The sequence below is a fragment of the Balaenoptera physalus genome, assembly GCF_965194825.1.
Source record: "Balaenoptera physalus genome assembly, chromosome: 4".
NCBI classification, from domain to species: domain Eukaryota; kingdom Metazoa; phylum Chordata; class Mammalia; order Artiodactyla; family Balaenopteridae; genus Balaenoptera; species Balaenoptera physalus.
In genome coordinates this window covers 107,598,987-107,618,082 of record NC_138891.1, presented here as the reverse complement: position 1 = coordinate 107,618,082, position 19,096 = coordinate 107,598,987, and the positions used below count along the sequence as shown (strand labels likewise).

Sequence of the window (19,096 nt, the reverse complement as noted above, 5' to 3'; positions counted from 1 at the left end):
AACTAGAAAATTGCATCATCACAGGTGTTTCAAAGGAGTCACACTTGCCTGCTGCTCATAGAATTTACTCAAATGGATAGATAATTTTTAGTTTCTTATAGAGTTTACTCTAATGGATGGGCTTTTTAAAAATTTTCTGCCATCTTTTATCATCTTTTGGGCCTACAATAAAACACCTTTTTCAATAGAAAATCAATCTTTCAATCTTCAGTAGAAGGAAGGACATTATAATCTACACAAGTATAGTGACTACCCTGAGGCATCAGGCTCAGAGTCAGGTTTTTTTTTTTTTTTTTCCCAGTCACATGGTATTATCTTTTTGATTCAGCCTAAGGATGTAGTGCACAAAATATAAAATCTTTTCTTAGAAGCAGTTACAAGTGAAAGTTGACTTCTCATGTCTAAACGTTTGGCTAATGGCACTGAGGTTCACTCAACCTACTCTCAAGTGAAAAGAGGTTATTGTAAGGTTCTCCTGACCATTGCCAAGTGAAAGGAGCACAACGGAACCTTTATAGCCATAAAGGTTATTCCCTGGATATAAACAGTTCACTGATTGACTGGCTTCATAGTGACTTAGCTTCTTTTTGTCTATAAGTACACCCAGCTATCTGCTTCTTCCTCTGTTTTGCACACCTTTTCTCTACATCATGAATCGTGCTCTCTCATTAGATTGGCTAAATCATGGCTTTCTGAGAATTAGCTGTAGGATATACATGTGCCTCTGTGTGTGTGTACGTGTGTATACATGTGTGTGCTCAAGCATGTGTTTTTACTTCAATTTCTTTGAACTCTTCAGGGTTTTAAATCACATTAAGATATATGATAGAGATTCTGAAACAGGCTAGTTAACTAAATTGGTTCTGTTTGGGGTTAAAGTTTCATGCTTTCCACCCTGGAGATTAGGCAACTGGGGGTCAGGTACCTCTTCAGGTTTAATCACATCTTACTGAAGTCACATGCTACAGAGCATGGCGATTTCTGGGCAAGGAATGTCTACCAAAGAAATTACATAGCAGAGGGATTTACTCTTAAAAGGCAAATCTGGTTATGGCAAACACCATGAATTCAAATTCATCAAGTACAGACACTATAGAGGGTTACAAACTTATTTTCACATATTGATATAATTTTTAGATTTTATAACTGTAATTCTGTTAGATGTAAAATATTAAGGAGTGTCTAATAAAATATTGTGCTCTGGGATTAAATATGGGAAGTGCTGATATTTCCTCCCTACCCTACTTCCTTTTTGGGTTTTATTCATGAACAATTGATAGGGTATAAACTAAGCCCAAAGTGCCCAAGATAAATTCCACAAGTTATGCAGGATATACCTCACAGCTCATGAACAAGCTGCGTAAGTCAGAAAGAGGGAAACCTTGTTGAAACTGACAAAAACTCCTTTTTAGCTCATTACATTAGTGGTACAGAAATAATAAGTAATATTCATATGCTACTGAATATTCAAAGAACGTGATAATAAAATTAAGAAGATTTTCTTGAGAACAAGCTAATCTCTCTCTTGGGCTATCACAATTAGTAACTAATCTCCCGAGTAACCATTTTTCTCCTAAATAGTCTATCTCCCATACTTTTTTCAAAAGAGATATCTGATGAGGTGAGTTTCAGAGATGCTATCTGATATTGTTAATCTTTAAACTATTATTCTCTTTGGTATTTTGAACATGCTAATAGTTTTAAAAATATTTAAATAATATAGTTGCGTATCTGTCTCTCTCACCAGACTGGGATTCCTTTCTTCATTTAACTTTTGACAGGCAGAATCTGGCATGGTGTCAAACACATGGTACGAGCTCAAGGTACCATGGAGATTATATGGAGAATAAGTGAATCATTTGGGTTAAAGTGTTCTCAAGACTTTACTTTAATAATTTTTAAAGGTGGTGACTCTCTTCTTTACTTGATACTCTCCTGGACTGAGCAAACCAGTTCTTGGTGTTCTTCTTAGGTGCACACCACGAAATACAGAGCTAAATAAATATAAATATATAATTAAATGTAGAATTAATTAATCACTTGGGTGAAAGTGATCTAAGACTTTAATTCAGTAATTTTCAAAGGAGATGACTCTGCTCCTTACGGATGATTCTACTGAACTGAGCAATATACTTCTTAGTGCTCTTCTAAGGTATTAAATCTTGATAGGTATTTTGTATTAAGATGTTTAAATTTTCCTGAGCCATCAAGCAGTGACTGAACTAGGTCCAGTGTTTCTGAGGGAGAGTGACTCGTAACTCATCATATTCTAGAAGGATTTGTGTAAATACAAAAAACACTGATTAACATAAAAGGTAAGGATATTGAATATGATACAACAGCTAAATTAATGTAGAAATGTAAGATGGAACCTAAAGTGAGATCAGTAAGCAAATTCTTCTTACAAAGACTTTCACATTTGCCAGAGGTGAATCACAAAATTTTATTAGTACTCTTTAGCTAGTACAAAAAGAGAGACATGATCAGTTAATTACTATGTTCACAAACCATTTGTACAAAGAGATCTAACATTTCCTGGTACTGAGAGTCAAGAGAGAAGAGAATTCCTCTCTGATTTCACATGTTTTAGACAGAAGTGTCTATATTGAAATGATTTGGCCATAGGGTAAATACAGCAAGGTTCATACAGTGAGTCCTTGTAGCACCTCTGAACATAGACCTGTGGAATAACATTTAAGAGAAAATTGATAAAAACTCTAACCTTCTACTTTGGCTGAAAAATTGAAAAAGAGAATCATGCCCCCTTAGTCAATCCTCCATAAATACCCCTTCATCAATCCTCCATGTTATTTTACTCATCTGAGCTTTTGAAATCTATGAACAAGAACTGAGTTTCAATAAAATTCCTTGTCAAGTGAAATAATTATTTTGTATTGCTAGTTAATGGTAGAGCCATAGCTTTAGAAATCAGGATTATGAGTGGCACATTCTTATAAAAGTGGAATGTTATGAAAAGGATTTATAAAAGTCTACCCCTATCAGATTGGAGTTATATGAAGGAATACTCATAGGCAGTAATGAAATTTGCCTCAAGAATTTGTTCTGAGGTCTCCTCCAGTGAACAAATGAAAGTGGAGATTAAAGTTCTACCATGTAAGACATGGCCTCAGTATTTTTGGTCTGGAGAAAGTTTAAAGCAGATATAAAATCAACTGCTTACCTTGAATATTAAATAAAGATGATTTGTAAAAAGTCCTGCTTTGCACCTTTGTTAATGCTTCTGCTTTGCACCTTTGTTAATGCTTCTGCTTTGGCAGCAAGATTTCTCCTCCTCCTGCCCATCTCTGCTCCTACACCTCACAACCACCTTGCCTTCTTCCAGCTGACTTTACGTTTTCAAAGTTGAGAGAGAAGGCGTCTAAAGCATTCAAATGCCATAGAAAATTTCTGTCATATTGTTCAGCAGCAAGCTTAGCAGTAATTTCTCATCTCTTCCAGAAAATAACTGTCAATCGGTTAGTAAAAAACATTTAAAATTTAATTAAATTATTGAGGGGGCACCTTCAAGAAGGTAGATCACCTTCCTCCCCACAAACACATCAAAACTACATCTACATGAGGAACAATTACTACAGAACACTGGCAGAAGACCTCAGACTTCCCAAAAGATGCCCTCAGGCAACCTACACGCAGAGGCAGGGCCAAATCCAAAGCTGAACCCCAGGACCTGTGCGAACAAAGAAGAGAAAGGGAAATCTCTCCTAGCAGCTTCAAGAGCAGAGGATTAAATCTCCACAATCAACTTGATGTACCCTGCATCTCTGGAATACCTGAATAGACAACGAATAATCCCAAAATTGAGGCGGTGGACTTTGGGAACAACTGTAGACTTGGGGTTTGCTTTCTGCATCTAATTTGTTTCTGGTTTTCTGTTTATCTTAGTTTAGTATTTAGACCTTATTATCATTGGTAGGTCATTGATTTGGTTGCTCTCTTCCTTTTTTTAATTTATATATATATATATGTTTTTTTCTCTTTTTGTGAGTGTGTATGTGTATGCTTTTTTGTGTGATTTTGTCTGTATGGCTTTGCTTTTGCCATTTGTCCTAGGGTTCTGACTGTCCTTTTTTGTTTTTTTGTTTATTTATTTTTTTCTAGTATAGTTTTTAGCACTTGTTATCACTGCTGGATTTGTTTTTTCGTTTGGTTGCTCTCTTCTTCTCTCTTTTTTTTATTAATTTTTAATTTTTTAATTTTTAATAATTATTTTCTATTTTAATAGCTTTATTTTATTTTATTTATTTATTTATTTTCTTTCTTTCTTTCTTTCTTTTTCTCCCTTTTCTTCTGAGCTGTGTGGATGACAGCATCTTGGTGCTCTGGCTGGGTGTCAGACCTGAGCCTCTGAGGTGGGAGAGCCAAGTTCAGGACATTGGTCCACCAGAGACCTCCCGACCCCACGTAATATCAAACAGTGAAAGCTCGCCCAGAGATGTCCATCTCAACTCTAAGACCCAGCTCCACTCAACGACCAGCAAGCTACAGTGCTGGACACCCTATGCCAAACAAATAGCAAGACAGGAACACAAACCCACCCATTAGCAGAGAGGCTGCAAAAATCAAAATAAGTTCACAGACACCCCAAAACACACCACCAGAAATGGTCCTGCCCACCAGAAAGACAAGATCCAGCCTCATCCACCAGAACACAGGCACCACTCCCCTCCAACAGGAAGCCTACACAACCCACTGAACCAACGTTACCCACTCGGAGCAGACAACAAAAACAACGGGAACTACAATCCTGCAGCCTGCAAAACGGAGATTCCCAAACACAGTAAGTTAAGCAAAATGAGAAGACAGAGAAATACACAGCAGATGAAGGAGCAAGTTAAAAACCCACCAGACCAAACAAATGAAGAGGAAGTGGGCAGTCTACATGAAAAAGAATTCAGAGTACTGATAGTAAAGATGATCCAAAATCTTGGAAATAGAATGGAGAAAAATACAAGAAACATTTACCAAGGACTTAGAAGAACTAAAGAGCAAACAAACAATGAGAACAACACAATAAATGAAATTTAAAATTCCCTAGAAGGAATCAATAACAGAATAACTGAGGCAGAAGAACGGATAAGTGACCTGGAAGATAAAAGAGTGGAAATAACTACCGCAGAGCAGAATAAAGAAAAAAGAATGAAAAGAATAGAGGACAGTCTCAGAGACCTCTGGACAACATAAAACACACCAACATTCGAATTATAGGGGTCCCAGAAGAAGAAGAGAAATAAAAAGGGACTGAGAAAATATTTGAAGAGATTATACTTGAAAACTTCCTTCATATGGGTAAGGAAATAGTCAATCAAGTCCAGGAAGCACAGAGAGTCCCATACAGGATAAATCCAAGGAGAAACACGCCAAGACACATATTAATCAAACAATCAAAAATTAAATTCAAAAAAAAAATATTAAAAGCAGCAAGGGAAAAGCAACAATTAACATACAAGGGAAACCCCATAAGGTACAGCTGATCTTTCAGCAGAAACGCTGCAACCCAGAAGGGAGTGGTAGGACATATTTAAGGTGATGACAGGGAAAAACCTACAACCAAGATTACTCTACCCACAAGGATCTCATTCAGATTCGACAGAGAAATTAAAAGCTTTACAGATAAGCAAAAGCGAAGAGAATTCAGCACCACCAAACCAGCTTTACAACAAATGCTAAAGGAACTTCTCTAGACAGGAAACACAAGAGAAGGAAAAGACTTACAATAACAAACTCAAAACAATTAAGAAAATGGGAATAGGAACATGCATATTGATAACTACTTTAAATGTAAATGGATTAAATGCTCCAACCAAAAGACTGGCTGAATGGATACAAAAGCAAGACCCATACATATGCTGTCTACAAAAGACCCACTTCAGACCTAGGGACACCTACAGACTGAAAGTGAGGGGATGGAAAAAGATATGCAAATGGAAATCAAAAGAAAGCTGGAGTAGCAATTCTCATATCAGACAAAATGGACTTTAAAATAAACACTATTACAAGGACACTACATAATGATCAAGGGATCAATCCAAGAAGAAGGTATAACAATTGTAAATATTTATGCCCACAGCATAGGAGTACCTCAATACATAAGGCAAATGCTAACAGCCATAAAAGGGGAAATTGACAGTAACACAATCATAGTAGGGGGCTTTAACACCCCACTTTCACAATGGACAGATCATCCAAAATGAAAATAAATAAGGAAACAGAAGCTTTAAATGATACATTAAACAAGATGGACGTAATTGATATTTATAGGACATTCCATCCAAAAACAGCAGATTACACTTTCTTCTCAAGTGCTCATGGAACATTCTCCAGGATAGATTACATCTTGGGTCACAAATTAAGCCTTGGTAAATTTAAGAAAATTGAAATCGTATCAAATATCTTTTCTGACCACAACACCATGAGACTAGATATCAATTACAGGAAAAAAATCTGTAAAAAATACAGACACATGGAAGCTAAACAATACACAACTAAATAACCAAGAGATCACTGAAGAAATCAAAGGGGAAATCAAGAAATACCTAAAAACAAATGACAATGGAAACATGATGACCCAAAACCTAAGGGATGCAGTAAAAGCAATTCGAAGAGGGAAGTTTATAGCAATACAATCCTACCTCAAGAAACAAGGAACATCTCAAATAAACAACCTAACCTTACACCTAAAGCAATTAGAGAAAGAAGAAAAAAAACCCACAGTTAGCAGAAGGAAATAAATCATAAAGATCAGATCTGAAATAAATGAAAAAGAAATGAAGAAAAGATAGCAAAGATCAGTAAAACTAAAAGCTGGTTCTTTGAGAAGATAAACAAAATTGATAAACACTTAGCCAGACTCATCAAGAAAAAAAGGGAGAAGACAAATCAATAGCATTAGAAATGAAAAAGGAGGAGTAACAACTGACACTGCAGAAATACAAAGGATCATGAGAGATTACTACAAGCAACTATATGCCAAAAAAATGGACAACCTGGAAGAAATGGACAAATTCTTAGAAAAGCACAACCTTCTGAGACTGAACCAGGAAGAAATAGAAAGAAAAAACAGATCAATCACAAGTAATGAAATTGAAACTGTGATTAAAAATCTTCCAACAAACAGAAGCCCAGAACCAGATGGCTTCACAGGCGAATTCTGTCAAACATTTAGAGAAGAGCTATCCAACATTTAGAGAAGAGCTAACACCTATCCTTCTCAAACTCTTCCAAAATATAGCAGAGGAGGAACACTCCCAAACTCATACTATGAGGCCACCATCACCCTGATACCAAAACCAGACAAAGATGCCACACACACACAAGAAGACTACAGACCAATATCACTGATGAACATAGATGCAAAAATCCTCAACAAACTACTAGCAAACAGAAACCAACAGCACATTAAAAGGGTCATACACCATGATCAAGTGGGATTTATCCCAGGAATGCAAAGATTCTTCAATATATGTAAATCAATCAATGTGATAAACCATATTAACAACCTGAACGAAGAAAACCGTATGATCATCTCAATAGGTGCACCCATTTATGATAAAAGCCCCCAGAAAGTAAGCATAGAGGGAACTTACCTCAACATAATAAAGCCCATATATGACAAACCCACAGCCAACATCGTTCTCAATGGTGAAAAACTGAAACCATTTCCTCTAAGATCAGGAACAAGACAAGGTTGCCCACTCTCACCACTATTATTCAACATAGTTTTGGAAGTTTTAGCCACAGCAATCAGAGAAGAAAAAGAAATAAAAGGAATCCAAATCAGAAAGAAGAAGTAAAGCTGTCACTGTTTGCAGATGACATGATACTATACATAGAGAATCCTAAAAAGACTACCAGAAAAGTACTAGAGCTAATCAATGAATTTGGTAAAGTAGCAGGATACAAAATTAATGCACAGAAATCTCTTGCATTCCTATACAGTAATGATGAAAAATCTGAAAGAGAAATTAAGAAAACACTCCCATTTACCATTGCAACAAAAAGAATAAAATACCTAGGAATAAACCTGCCTAAGGATACGAAAGACCTGTATGCAGAAAACTACAAGACACTGATGAAAGAAATTAAAGATGATACAAACAGATGAAGAGATATACAATATTCTTGGATTGGAAGAATCAACATTGTGAAAATGACGATACTACCCAAAGCAATCTACAGATTCAGCACAATCCCTCTCATACTACCACTGGCATTTTTCACAGAACTATAACAAAAAATTTCACAACTTGTATGGAAACACAAAAGAACCCAAATAACTAAAGCAATCTTGAGAAAGAAAAACAGAGCTGAAGTAATAAGGCTCCCTGACTTCAGACTATACTACAAACCAACAGTAATCAAGACAGTATGGTACTGGCAGAAAAACAGAAATATAGATCAATGGGACAGGATAGAAAGCCAGAGATAAACCCATGCACATATGGTCACCTTATCGTTGATAAAGGAGGCAAGAATATATAATGGAGAAAAGACAGCCTCTTCAATAATTGGTGCTGGGAAAAACTGGACAGATACATGTAAAAGAATGAAATTAGAACACTCCCTGACACCATACACAAAAATAAACTCAAAATGAATTAAAGAGTAAATGTAAGGCCAGACACTATCAAACTCTTAGAGGAAGATATAGGCAGAACACTCTATGACATAAATCACAGCAAGAATCTTTTTGACCCACCTCCTAGAGCAATGGAAATAAAAACAAAAATAAACAAATGGGACCTAATGAAAGTTAAAAGCTTTTGCACAGCAAAGGAAACCATAAACAAGATGAAAAGACAACCCTCAGAATGGGAGAAAATATTTGCAAATGAAGCAACTGACAAAGGATTAATCTCCAAAATATACAGGCAGCTCATGCAGCTCAGAATCAAAAAAACAAACAACCCAATCCAAAAATGGGCCAAAGACCTAGACATTTCTCCAAAGAAGATATACAGATTGCCAACAAACACATGAAAGGATGCTCAACATCACTAATCATTAGAGAAATGCAAATCAAAACTACAATGAGGTATCACCTCACACCGGTCAAAATGGCCATCATCAAAATATCTATAAACACTAAGTGCTGGAGAGGGTGTGGAGAAGAGGGAACCCTCTTGCACTGGTAGTGGGAATGTAAATTGATACAGCCACTATGGAGAACATTATGGAGGTTCCTCAAAAAACTAAAAATAGAACTACCATATGACCCAGTAATCCCACTAGGGGGCATATACCCTGAGAAAACCATAACTCAAAAAGAGTCGTGTACCATGATGTTCATTGCGGCTCTATTTACTATAGCCAGGACATGGAAGCAAGCTAAGTGTCCATTGACATATGAATGGATAAAGAAGATGTGGCACATATATACAATGGAATATTACTCAGCCATAAAAAGAAACGAAATTGAGTTATTTGTAGCTTGGTGGATGGACCTAGAGAGTGTCGTACAGAGTGAAGTAAGTCAGAAAGAGAAAAACAAATACCGTATGCTAACACATATATATGGAATCTAAAAAAAAAAAAAAAATTGGTTCTGAAGAACCTAGGGGCAGGACAGGTGAAAGACGCAGACATAGAGAATGGACTTGAGGACACGGGGAGGGGGAAGGGTAAGCTGGGACGAAGTGAGAGAGTGGCATAGACATATATACATTACCAAATGTAAAATAGATAGCTAGTGGGAAGCAGCTGCATAGCACAGGGAGATCAGCTCGGTGGTGCTTTGTGTCCACCTAGAGGGGTGGGATAGGGAGGGTGGGAAGGAGATGCAAGAGGGAGGCGATATGGGGATGTATGTCTATGTATAGCTGATTCACTTTGTTATACAGCAGAAACTAACACACCATTGTAAAGCAATTATACTCCAATAATGATGTTTAAAAAATTAAATCCTGTAGTACTCTTAAGCTTAAGAAAAAAATTTCCCAACAATCCCTTCAAGACAAACTGGTTTTAAAATATGTCTAGGTTACTAAGTTAACTAGACATAGTTACTTTATGTCAATCTTTTTAAATGATGCGAAAGTTGGTTATCTTCTAAAAATGATGCATTTACTTTTAGAAATTTTGATCTATAAAACTTCTTTTAAACAAGAATCACGTAACATATCCATTTGTCCAATATGTTCGTTCCAAATTTTTGGCAATAAAGCCAAGTTATCTCATTTAATGGTCACATATTCTCTTCTGTATGGCAAGAGGACCTGCATTCAGCTTACTAACAATGGTGCAAAACAATTAAAGTACCATTAATATCAGTGATATGGATTCAGAATAAATTTCTTGAATTCTCCTGTTGAAACTGTCATCTGATTCTTCAAAATCACTTACAAATCCAGACTCTGAAAATAGTAGAAGAGTTCATGTTCAATATAAGCAGCGATGTCTGGTGTATACACAGAGACCCTGTAGCTTTGCTCATGGCCAGAGAATTAAAGGCCCAAATAGTTCAGGAGAAGTCACATAATATCCTACATAATTCCCAAGAGATATCTCCAAATTATGAGAAGGTATGATCCTTCCAGTACTGGCAACAAGGCAGAAGCTGTATTTAAATCCCTGCATTGGGACTTCCCTGGTGGTGCAGTGGTTAAGAATCCGCCTGCCAATGAAGGGGACACGGGTTCGAGCCCTGGCCTGGGAAGATCCCACATGCCGCGGAGCAACTAGGCCCGTGAGCCACAACTACTGAGCCTGCACTTTAGAGCCCGCGAGCCACAACTACTGAGCCCGCGTGCTGCAACTACTGAAGCCCGCACACTTAGAGCCGGTGCTCTGCAACAAGAGAAGCCACCGCAGTAAGAAGCCTGAGCACCTCAACGAAGAGTAGGCCCCGCTCACTGCAACTAGAGAAAGACTGCGCACAGCAACGAAGACCCAACACAGCTAAAACTAAATAAATACATTTTTTAAAAACTAAAAATAAATAAATAAATCCCTGCCTTGTTCCCAGTGTGGCGTATAGGCTTTGCAATGGATTAAAGGAAACTGGCCCTCTTTAGGTGCAGGTCTGATAGAGAGGGCTACCAAGGACACAGGACAAGATTTCCCTTTATAAAAATGGGAGTATCTTCATTCTGGATCTGTTCAAAGGGGATCAAAATCACCTAAGTGCAGAAAGCAAAAATGCCACAAAAGTTCAGATTACACTGCTCAAGGTGATTAGAACCATTGTGGAGACAAGGTAACTTCTGAAGAAACCTCACCTTAGAGGATTTTCCTTCTAAAAGTCTAGTACAAAGGTGGCCAGAAACTACAGATATAGAGGCAGATAAACCTAATATTATAAATCTGGAAAGATGGATATAGAGATATCTCCTGAGATCTGATATTTTATGAAAAGATTTGGTTGTAAAAACGTCCAGATAACTCTTTGCTTTGTTCTGTAGTTAACTTAGGGTTTTTATTTATTTATTTAATTTTAAAATGTTTATTGAAATATAGTTGACTTACAATGTTGTGTTAGTTTCAGGTGTACAGCAAAGTCATTCAGTTATACATATATAAAGATAAATATATATATTCTTTTTTTACATTCTTTTCCATTATTATAGGATATTGAATATATTTCCCTGTGCTATACAGTAGGTCCTTGTTGGTTATCTATTTTACATATAGTATAGTGTGTATACTTTAATCCCAAACTCTGGTTTTTAAATGTGTTAATTTAGGGGGCTCCAGCAGTCTAACTCACAATTATATCTGCCATTTTTCTTCATACCTTAGCTCTTAGTGAGATAAAAGATCTAAAATCCCAAATATAAACAGATATTGCTACTGTTGCTATTGATATAGCAACAAATATTGCTATTATACATTTTGTCTGATAAAGATACATAATATAAAAATTGATACAAAATCTTTACTTTGAGACTTCACCAAGAAATGTTCAGGAAAATAACTTTTGTTGAGAAGCATACTTGAGGAATTCTCCCAGGCAGATGTTTAGAAACATTTTTATTACAGAAAATTTCTAACACATGCAATGTAAACACAGTAGTATAATGAGACCTTTTGCAACCACCCACCAAAAGCAACCACAGTTCTGATTACTTAAGAGCAATCTCTTAAATGTCCAGAATCTCCTTTGGAAAAAGATAGAGTGACTTCAAGGATTATGATGAATGTAATCTTACAAATTCCTCTGTTTATTGTTTGCTCATACGTTTTGCTTTTGCCGACCATTGTACCAACACATTATATAATACATGACATGCGTATTTTGAAAAATGTAAATAAAAGGAAGAAATATATGTGGAAATAGTAAAAGTAGAATGTAAGCTTATGGAGAGTGGCAATAAAAAGAGAGAGAAAGTTGAGTAAAGTTAATCCCAATATTCACTCACTTCTGGTCATATCACCTATGATGTTGATGTATACATTATACCCTTGCTCTTCAAAATATGTCTTTGGGCCAGCAGCAGACCTTCAGGCTCTACCGCACAACTATTGAATCAGAATCTGCATTTTAACAAGGTCCAAAGGTGATTCAGATGAACATTCCATTTTGAGGAACACTGCTCTAGATCACAATGTGATGAAGTAATGGTGTGACTTGCCAAAGAAGAAAAAAATGGAAACTCTCTAAAACAAGACAGAACATGGAATCAGCAAATCAGCTATGCAATATAAAGAAATTTCTGTTGATTCTGTAACTGTGGAATGCATCAGTTATTTTATAAAGCTAGAAAGCAAAATAAAAATAAATTTTAAGTACTGTTTCCTGTTTGGGGGGGAGGAGGTCAGCATGAAATGTGGGGAAAGATACTATGATTGGCTCTTCTCAGTGCTTTTTCCTGTTCATCTTATGCCTTCTAGTAACCCTATAAGCTGTCACATAAGCTAATATTAAAAGCAACAGATTATACTTTTGTTTATTTCATTTGAATGATGCTTTTAATATTTTATGTTATATACAATTGCTCTCAGATTTTATGTGTCCAATTAATATTACATAAAATGATACTTTTGTAAAGGAAACAGCTAAAGGAAGCAGATGTGTGGGTCTTAAAATGCAGCTGTTATTAAAATTAAACAATTAGCAGTGATATTTTGGAATAATTTCTTATATATTGTATAATATAAAAGTGGTTTGTCAAGAGATCTAAATTTTCTTACACTGCCACTGCTTAGAGCTATGAACAAGAAAACACTGGACATAGATTTATAGGAAAGGATATAAAATATAAAAATGAGGCAACATTTTGTATAAATATATGAGACATTGAAAAGTAAGAAAACCTCATTTTTTTTAATATAGCAGAGAACTATAAATGCATCTATGTTATCCTGACATATTTTGACTGAAAGGAGAGCATTTCATCTTTTACTCTAATATTTTTTTAACTGAAGTTGAATCTAATTTTCAAATGCAAAAATCTCAGAAATGACTTTAGTTAACAAAAATGAGATATTTCATAAGACACATGTTGATGGAAAGCCCTGTATCCTGTATGATTAATTTATAGTTAAAAGATGGAGTTGAGATTTTTATATTCTTTCCCCCCTTTCCAAATGTTAGAAATTTTTCTTAGTCTCAAAACTGCCTAAATTACATAAATATTTTTGTGGTAAAAATCTTAATTAGATAATTAGTTTTCTAATTTCTGAACACAGTCATAAACATATAGTTTCAAAATAAGACGTGACATTTATCTAGTTTTATTCTTTACTAATATTTATTTTATTTTTAAAATCAATAAGGTAAAGACATTCTTCTCTGGAAATAAGTAAAACCCAATGGACCATGCAAATATCTACCCATCAAATACATAAGATTCGATATTATTTTCCAAGTGAAATCTTTGCATAGAGCACAATGGAGAAGCTGAACTTACATTAATTTCTTATCATTGATATATTTTTAAATATTTTAAAAATATTTAATACATGCTACAATCAAATATTTTATGCATTTTATGCAAAAGAAGTCTTTTCATAAAAAGTATCATTTTTCATTTGAAATGAAATGCTAAGAAATTTGAACAGCTTTCTCCCTCAACTATATTTAAGATCTTGTTAAAAGATGTCTTAACCTTAGCCTGTTATCTTGATCTCTAAGCCATTAAAATTGCCCTCTTCTCATTAGCTACTTTAGACTTGAGAAATTTCAAATTAAATGAAAATATTATTAAATCCCTTTTCCACAGAGAACAAATAATCCCTAAGTGCACCATTTAATGATGAATCTGAATCATGCACAGTAAGTTTAAGTATTGGTAAGTGAATTCACATCTTGAGGAAAGTATTCTCATTCAGGCTGAAATGAATTCTTCAGCTAAGTGAAGAGCATTTATCTCAATAGAAATTTCATTGCAAATATATATAGATAGGTAGATAGATATTTAAACATTCAAAATGTTCACATGACTGCTCTCCTTCTTTACCAAAGATGACAACTTTCTCATCTTAGGTATTCTTTAGCAATTATGTTCACCTCACAGTGTTCATGTTAAAATCATAGCTCAAATACACTGTACTTCCTTTTAGGCATACCCAGATGGTTGTGAATTTGCTCTTCTCAATTGTGCTTGTGGTTTAGAGAATTAAGATTATCTTTTAGTAAAACTTAAATCTAAAGAAAAGAGATTAATATTGTAAAATGGCCTGATTTTTCAAATGGAGTATAAAAAAAAAAGTGCTGTGACCTGCCCTTTTATTTCTGTATTTAACTTTTAAAATGTATTTCTGAAGTAGTTTTATTTCTGTTTACTCAAAACGAAATGGATTAAATGTGAAACTAACAAATATTTGCTTTTTAAAATTGGATAAAGATCGGGAGAAGAGGCTTCCAGTGTGTCTCGAGTAAATGAAATCTGCTACATTTTGAAAGAGAACTTCACAGAATTTAAAATTTTATATTTTATTTTCAGATGTAAAATATTTAAAGGAAGAAGATGCAAATCGCAAGACTTTCACGGTCAGCAGCACACTGGACTTCCGAGTGGACCGAAGCGACGATGGCGTGGCGGTCATCTGCAGAGTAGACCATGAATCTCTCAATGCCACCCCTCAGGTGGCCATGCAGGTGCTAGAAATACACTGTAAGTAAACGCTACTCCATAACTCTTTACCTTGGCGCCAAATCTCTGCATCTACATTTAAAATCATTTCAAAAATTTTCTGAAGTTATAGCAAATGTGCAGCAAAATCTATAGCCAAATGAAGTAAAATTGACCTCATTAGTATTAATCACATTCAAAGGAAAGGAGTCCTTGGTTGATTATCATTCTTGACAAGGAAGAAAAAGAAAGAAGATATCAGAAGGTTAAAACTCCTAATTATCTTCCAAATGTTGGCCAGGAAGAGCAGTAATTTTGGCAGAATCAGTGAGAAGTGGAAATCTGAAAAAGCCTTGATGAACTTTCTAACTGTAATGTTATTGTATGCAAACGTGGCTTACCATCTGTTCTTTTAAAATTATACTATTCTTTTTCTATTTTTTAAAATATGCTAAGTCTTTGTGAACACAGGGGCATATCTATTATGTTTTCTTTATCAACATCACTATTGTTCACAAATGATAAGAACATAAATTGGATGACTCCAGTGAGCCTGGGCAGTGCTGAATTCTTTGCTGGCATTATCTCAACTCATGTTATCTCATGTTAGGGCATCAGCATAATAGCCTGATGAATAGTTACTGCTCTCTTTACTTGCAGTTTATGGATAAGGACACTGAAGATTATAGTGGTTGAGTCACTTGGCCAAGTTCACACAACTAGCAAATGGTTGACTTATAATCATTACGCTTTCATACTTAGCAATGTCCTTGGGATATAGCAGGTGATCTATAAATATTTATCAAAATGAAACTGAATGAATTGAAATATGTAACATAAAGTTGAAAAGAGTAGAGTACAAAGAATTATATTTCTGAATCCTATTACTTGACTTTTTCCAATATTAGAGATTTTTTTGTTGAGTTTGTTATCTGTGATAAATTATAGTTCAAGTTTAGATTTGTGTGTGTGATGCGAAATTACATTGAACCTTAAAATGTTAACTCTACATATTAGTCTTCTAATATGCCTCATTGTAGTCTGTTTTCATTTATTTATTCAACAAGAATGTATTGAGTACCTACTATGAAACAGGCATTCTTTTGGGCACTGGGGTTACAGAGGTGACCAAAAAAGGACAACTTTAACAAAACAAACTGAGATTGTCTCCAAGTGTCAAAATCACCACTACCACCAACAGCAACAAACTCCAGTTCCTTTATAACATCCACTCTAGGTAGGAGTGACTGAAAAGCAAAATGAATAAATACAACATATAGCATGCTATGTATTAAGTCTGTAGGAAAAAAATAAAGCAGGGAGGTGATAAGGAGTGAAGTTAGAATGGAAGTCAAGGATAGTGAATGTGTGTGTGTGTATTAGTATTAACATATATATTTAATGCATTTATATATAAATATATATTTTATCACATATAGTATCACATTAAATTATATCATTACATACTATTTAATAATATTACATATTAATATATCATTTAAATATATTATGTTATAAATATTTAAATGAATATATTATATAATATATTATTTATACTTTAATATATTACATTATATATATTTAAATGAATATTTAAATAAAATAATATTTTAGCTAAATTAATATGTTTAAATATTCAAACAAAGTATATACATACAATTCACAGGGAAGAACAAGTACAAAGGCCCTGAGATAGGAACATGTGTGTTGTTTTTATGTTTCTAGAAGCAGCAAGGGTATCAGTGAGACCAGGGTAGAGTGGAAAGTAGAGAGTATCATGAGGAAATATCAGAGAAGTACCAGGAGGACCAGACTTTTTTTTTTTACTTTTTAATAGAGAAAATATCAATCGGATCATTATTTTTAGTTGTTGTTTGTTGTATTTTAATTATTCTTAGTTTAGTAGTTATTAAATTATTAAAATTTTAAGAATACTTCCAATTATATTAGATTACTTTCATTAATTTCCTTCCTGTTCTCATTGAAACAGATTTGAAGACAAACATATTTTAGAGCCCAAACTGAGATTATTTCCAAATTTCAACATTTATTTGCAGTGAGACCTTGCGACAATTACTGAAACTGCTTGAGCTTTGATTATAAACTAGAGAATTAATTTCTGTGAGGACCAAACTAGACAAGTTTATGGCATTCAATAAGCCTTCAATAAATATCAACTGTCTTCTTTCTTAGTTGGTTTGATCTTGGGTGGCCTTGTCCTGCAGTGGCTTGAAGCAGGATTTTGGTTCCTGGCCAGAGATTGAGGTCAGGCAACAGCAGTGAGAGCACTGAATCCTAGCCACCAAACCACCAGGGACCAGTGACCAGTGACAAGGCCCTGGCCCTTCAGCTGTGTAGAAATGAATTTCCACAGAGATGGAAAGTAGTGAAGCAAGTAAAGTATTTATTAGGAGGAAAAAGAGTATAGTACATGTGGATAGACACATGGGTGGACTCAGAGAGTCGTGCCGTCATGGTAGTTTGAATCACTTTTATGGGGCATTTCTTCTGGTTTCCTTTGACCAATCATCTTGCTTTGCCTAGTTCTGCGTCTGTATTTGGTATATCTCAGGGTCCTCCTGTGTGCACGCGCATCTCTTAGCCAAAATGGATTCTAGCGAAGAGGCCTATGGGTAGTTGACATCGCTTACTATGGGTGGCACCCTCTCCCTTTTTGACCTCCAGGGAGCCTTTCTGCACATGTGTAGTAGGGGAGGTCTCCTTGATTTCGAGTATGAGGAATATGTGGTCTTTTATCTCTTATCTGGGCAGGGCCCAGCCTCTTCTCTCGATTGTCCTGCTATTGATATTTTGGAGTTTCTGTCCACAGAGAACAAACTCCAGCTGCTTGCCCTGGGGCCCATCTATCTCCTGCCTCAGGTTCGGGCTGCTGTAACAGAAACACCATAGGCTGGGTGGTTTATAAGCAACAGAAATCTATTTCTCACTGTCCTGGGGGCCAAACATTCAAGATCAAGGAGGAGGCACATTCAGTGTCTGGTGAGGACCCTCACTCTGGCTCATAGCTGGCCATCTTCTATGTCCACATGCAGCAGAAGGGGCTAAGGAGTCTCTGCGATCTCTTTCGTAAGGGTACTAATCCCGGTCATGATCTTCCAAAGTCCTTACCTCCTAATATTACCACATTGGGGATTAGGTTTCAGCATATGAACTTTGGGCAAACATTAACATTCAGTCTATAGCAACATTTCTTTTCTATTTCTTTTTATTTAATCAATGTCTTTCAAATATGAAAAATTATGTAATTTGATGTGTCCAGAGGACCCAGATCACCAGCATTTTAATTTAAACTTTTTTTTACTTATATATAAAGCCAAATAAGACTGTTTAAAAATAATCTTTGATTACTAATTCAACTGTAATTTTCAATATATAATAAAAGAAAAATAATAAAAATCAAGTCATAAGGAATATTAAAGATCACCAGCCAGAGAGCACCAGAAACCTACCAGTAGTGTAGCAAAATTGGGTTTATTTAGTTTGCTATGGCACAGAAGACAGCACACCAGATGAATCTCTGGGTGTAGGTAAGAAAGAGTTAGGAGAGACTTGTTAGAGAATTTGGGTTTGTTCTAAATATTGTGAAGAGGGTTCTGAATAAGATGCTGTCAGGATTGGGGGCAATTCAGTGATGTGTATGTTGGTAACTTTTACCTACAAAGCACAAATATTAAAACAGAATTAGATTTGCTATTATAAAGATGTGTGGTTAATCATGCTAATTTATGTAGTTGCTGAACATCTTGGTCTGTGTCCCCTTTTAGACCTGGTTATGGAATAAACTTGCCTTTTCTTATTCCACCCCACAGGCATAGAGTGGCCTTATCTGATTATTGTTTAGATTCTAGAGAATCGTTTATGTCTGTTGAGCCTATTTCAGCCTAGCTATAAGATGCCAGTTGTTAGCTTCCAAAGTTATTTTCACTTTCTCGGGAGTCCAAAATGGAACTATTACAAATATATACTTTCTGAGCATTTTTAGCTGTTCACCATATTTCAGTGTGCATTATTAAGCAAACTTCATGGAGAAAGACAATTTTTATAAA

The 19,096-nt window shown here is 35.3% G+C and overlaps 1 protein-coding gene across 5 annotated transcripts in view; it reads left to right on the top strand.

Annotated features, from left to right (window-relative positions):
* CADM2 (cell adhesion molecule 2) overlaps positions 1–19,096 on the top strand; it is a 1,048,372-nt gene that overhangs the window by 899,007 nt on the left and 130,269 nt on the right. For all 5 annotated transcript variants that reach the window (XM_082460494.1, XM_082460492.1, XM_082460493.1 and 2 more), the window contains one exon: positions 14,901–15,071. In XM_082460494.1, coding sequence (XP_082316620.1) covers positions 14,901–15,071 — 171 coding nt within the window. The remainder of the gene's footprint in view (positions 1–14,900; positions 15,072–19,096) is intronic.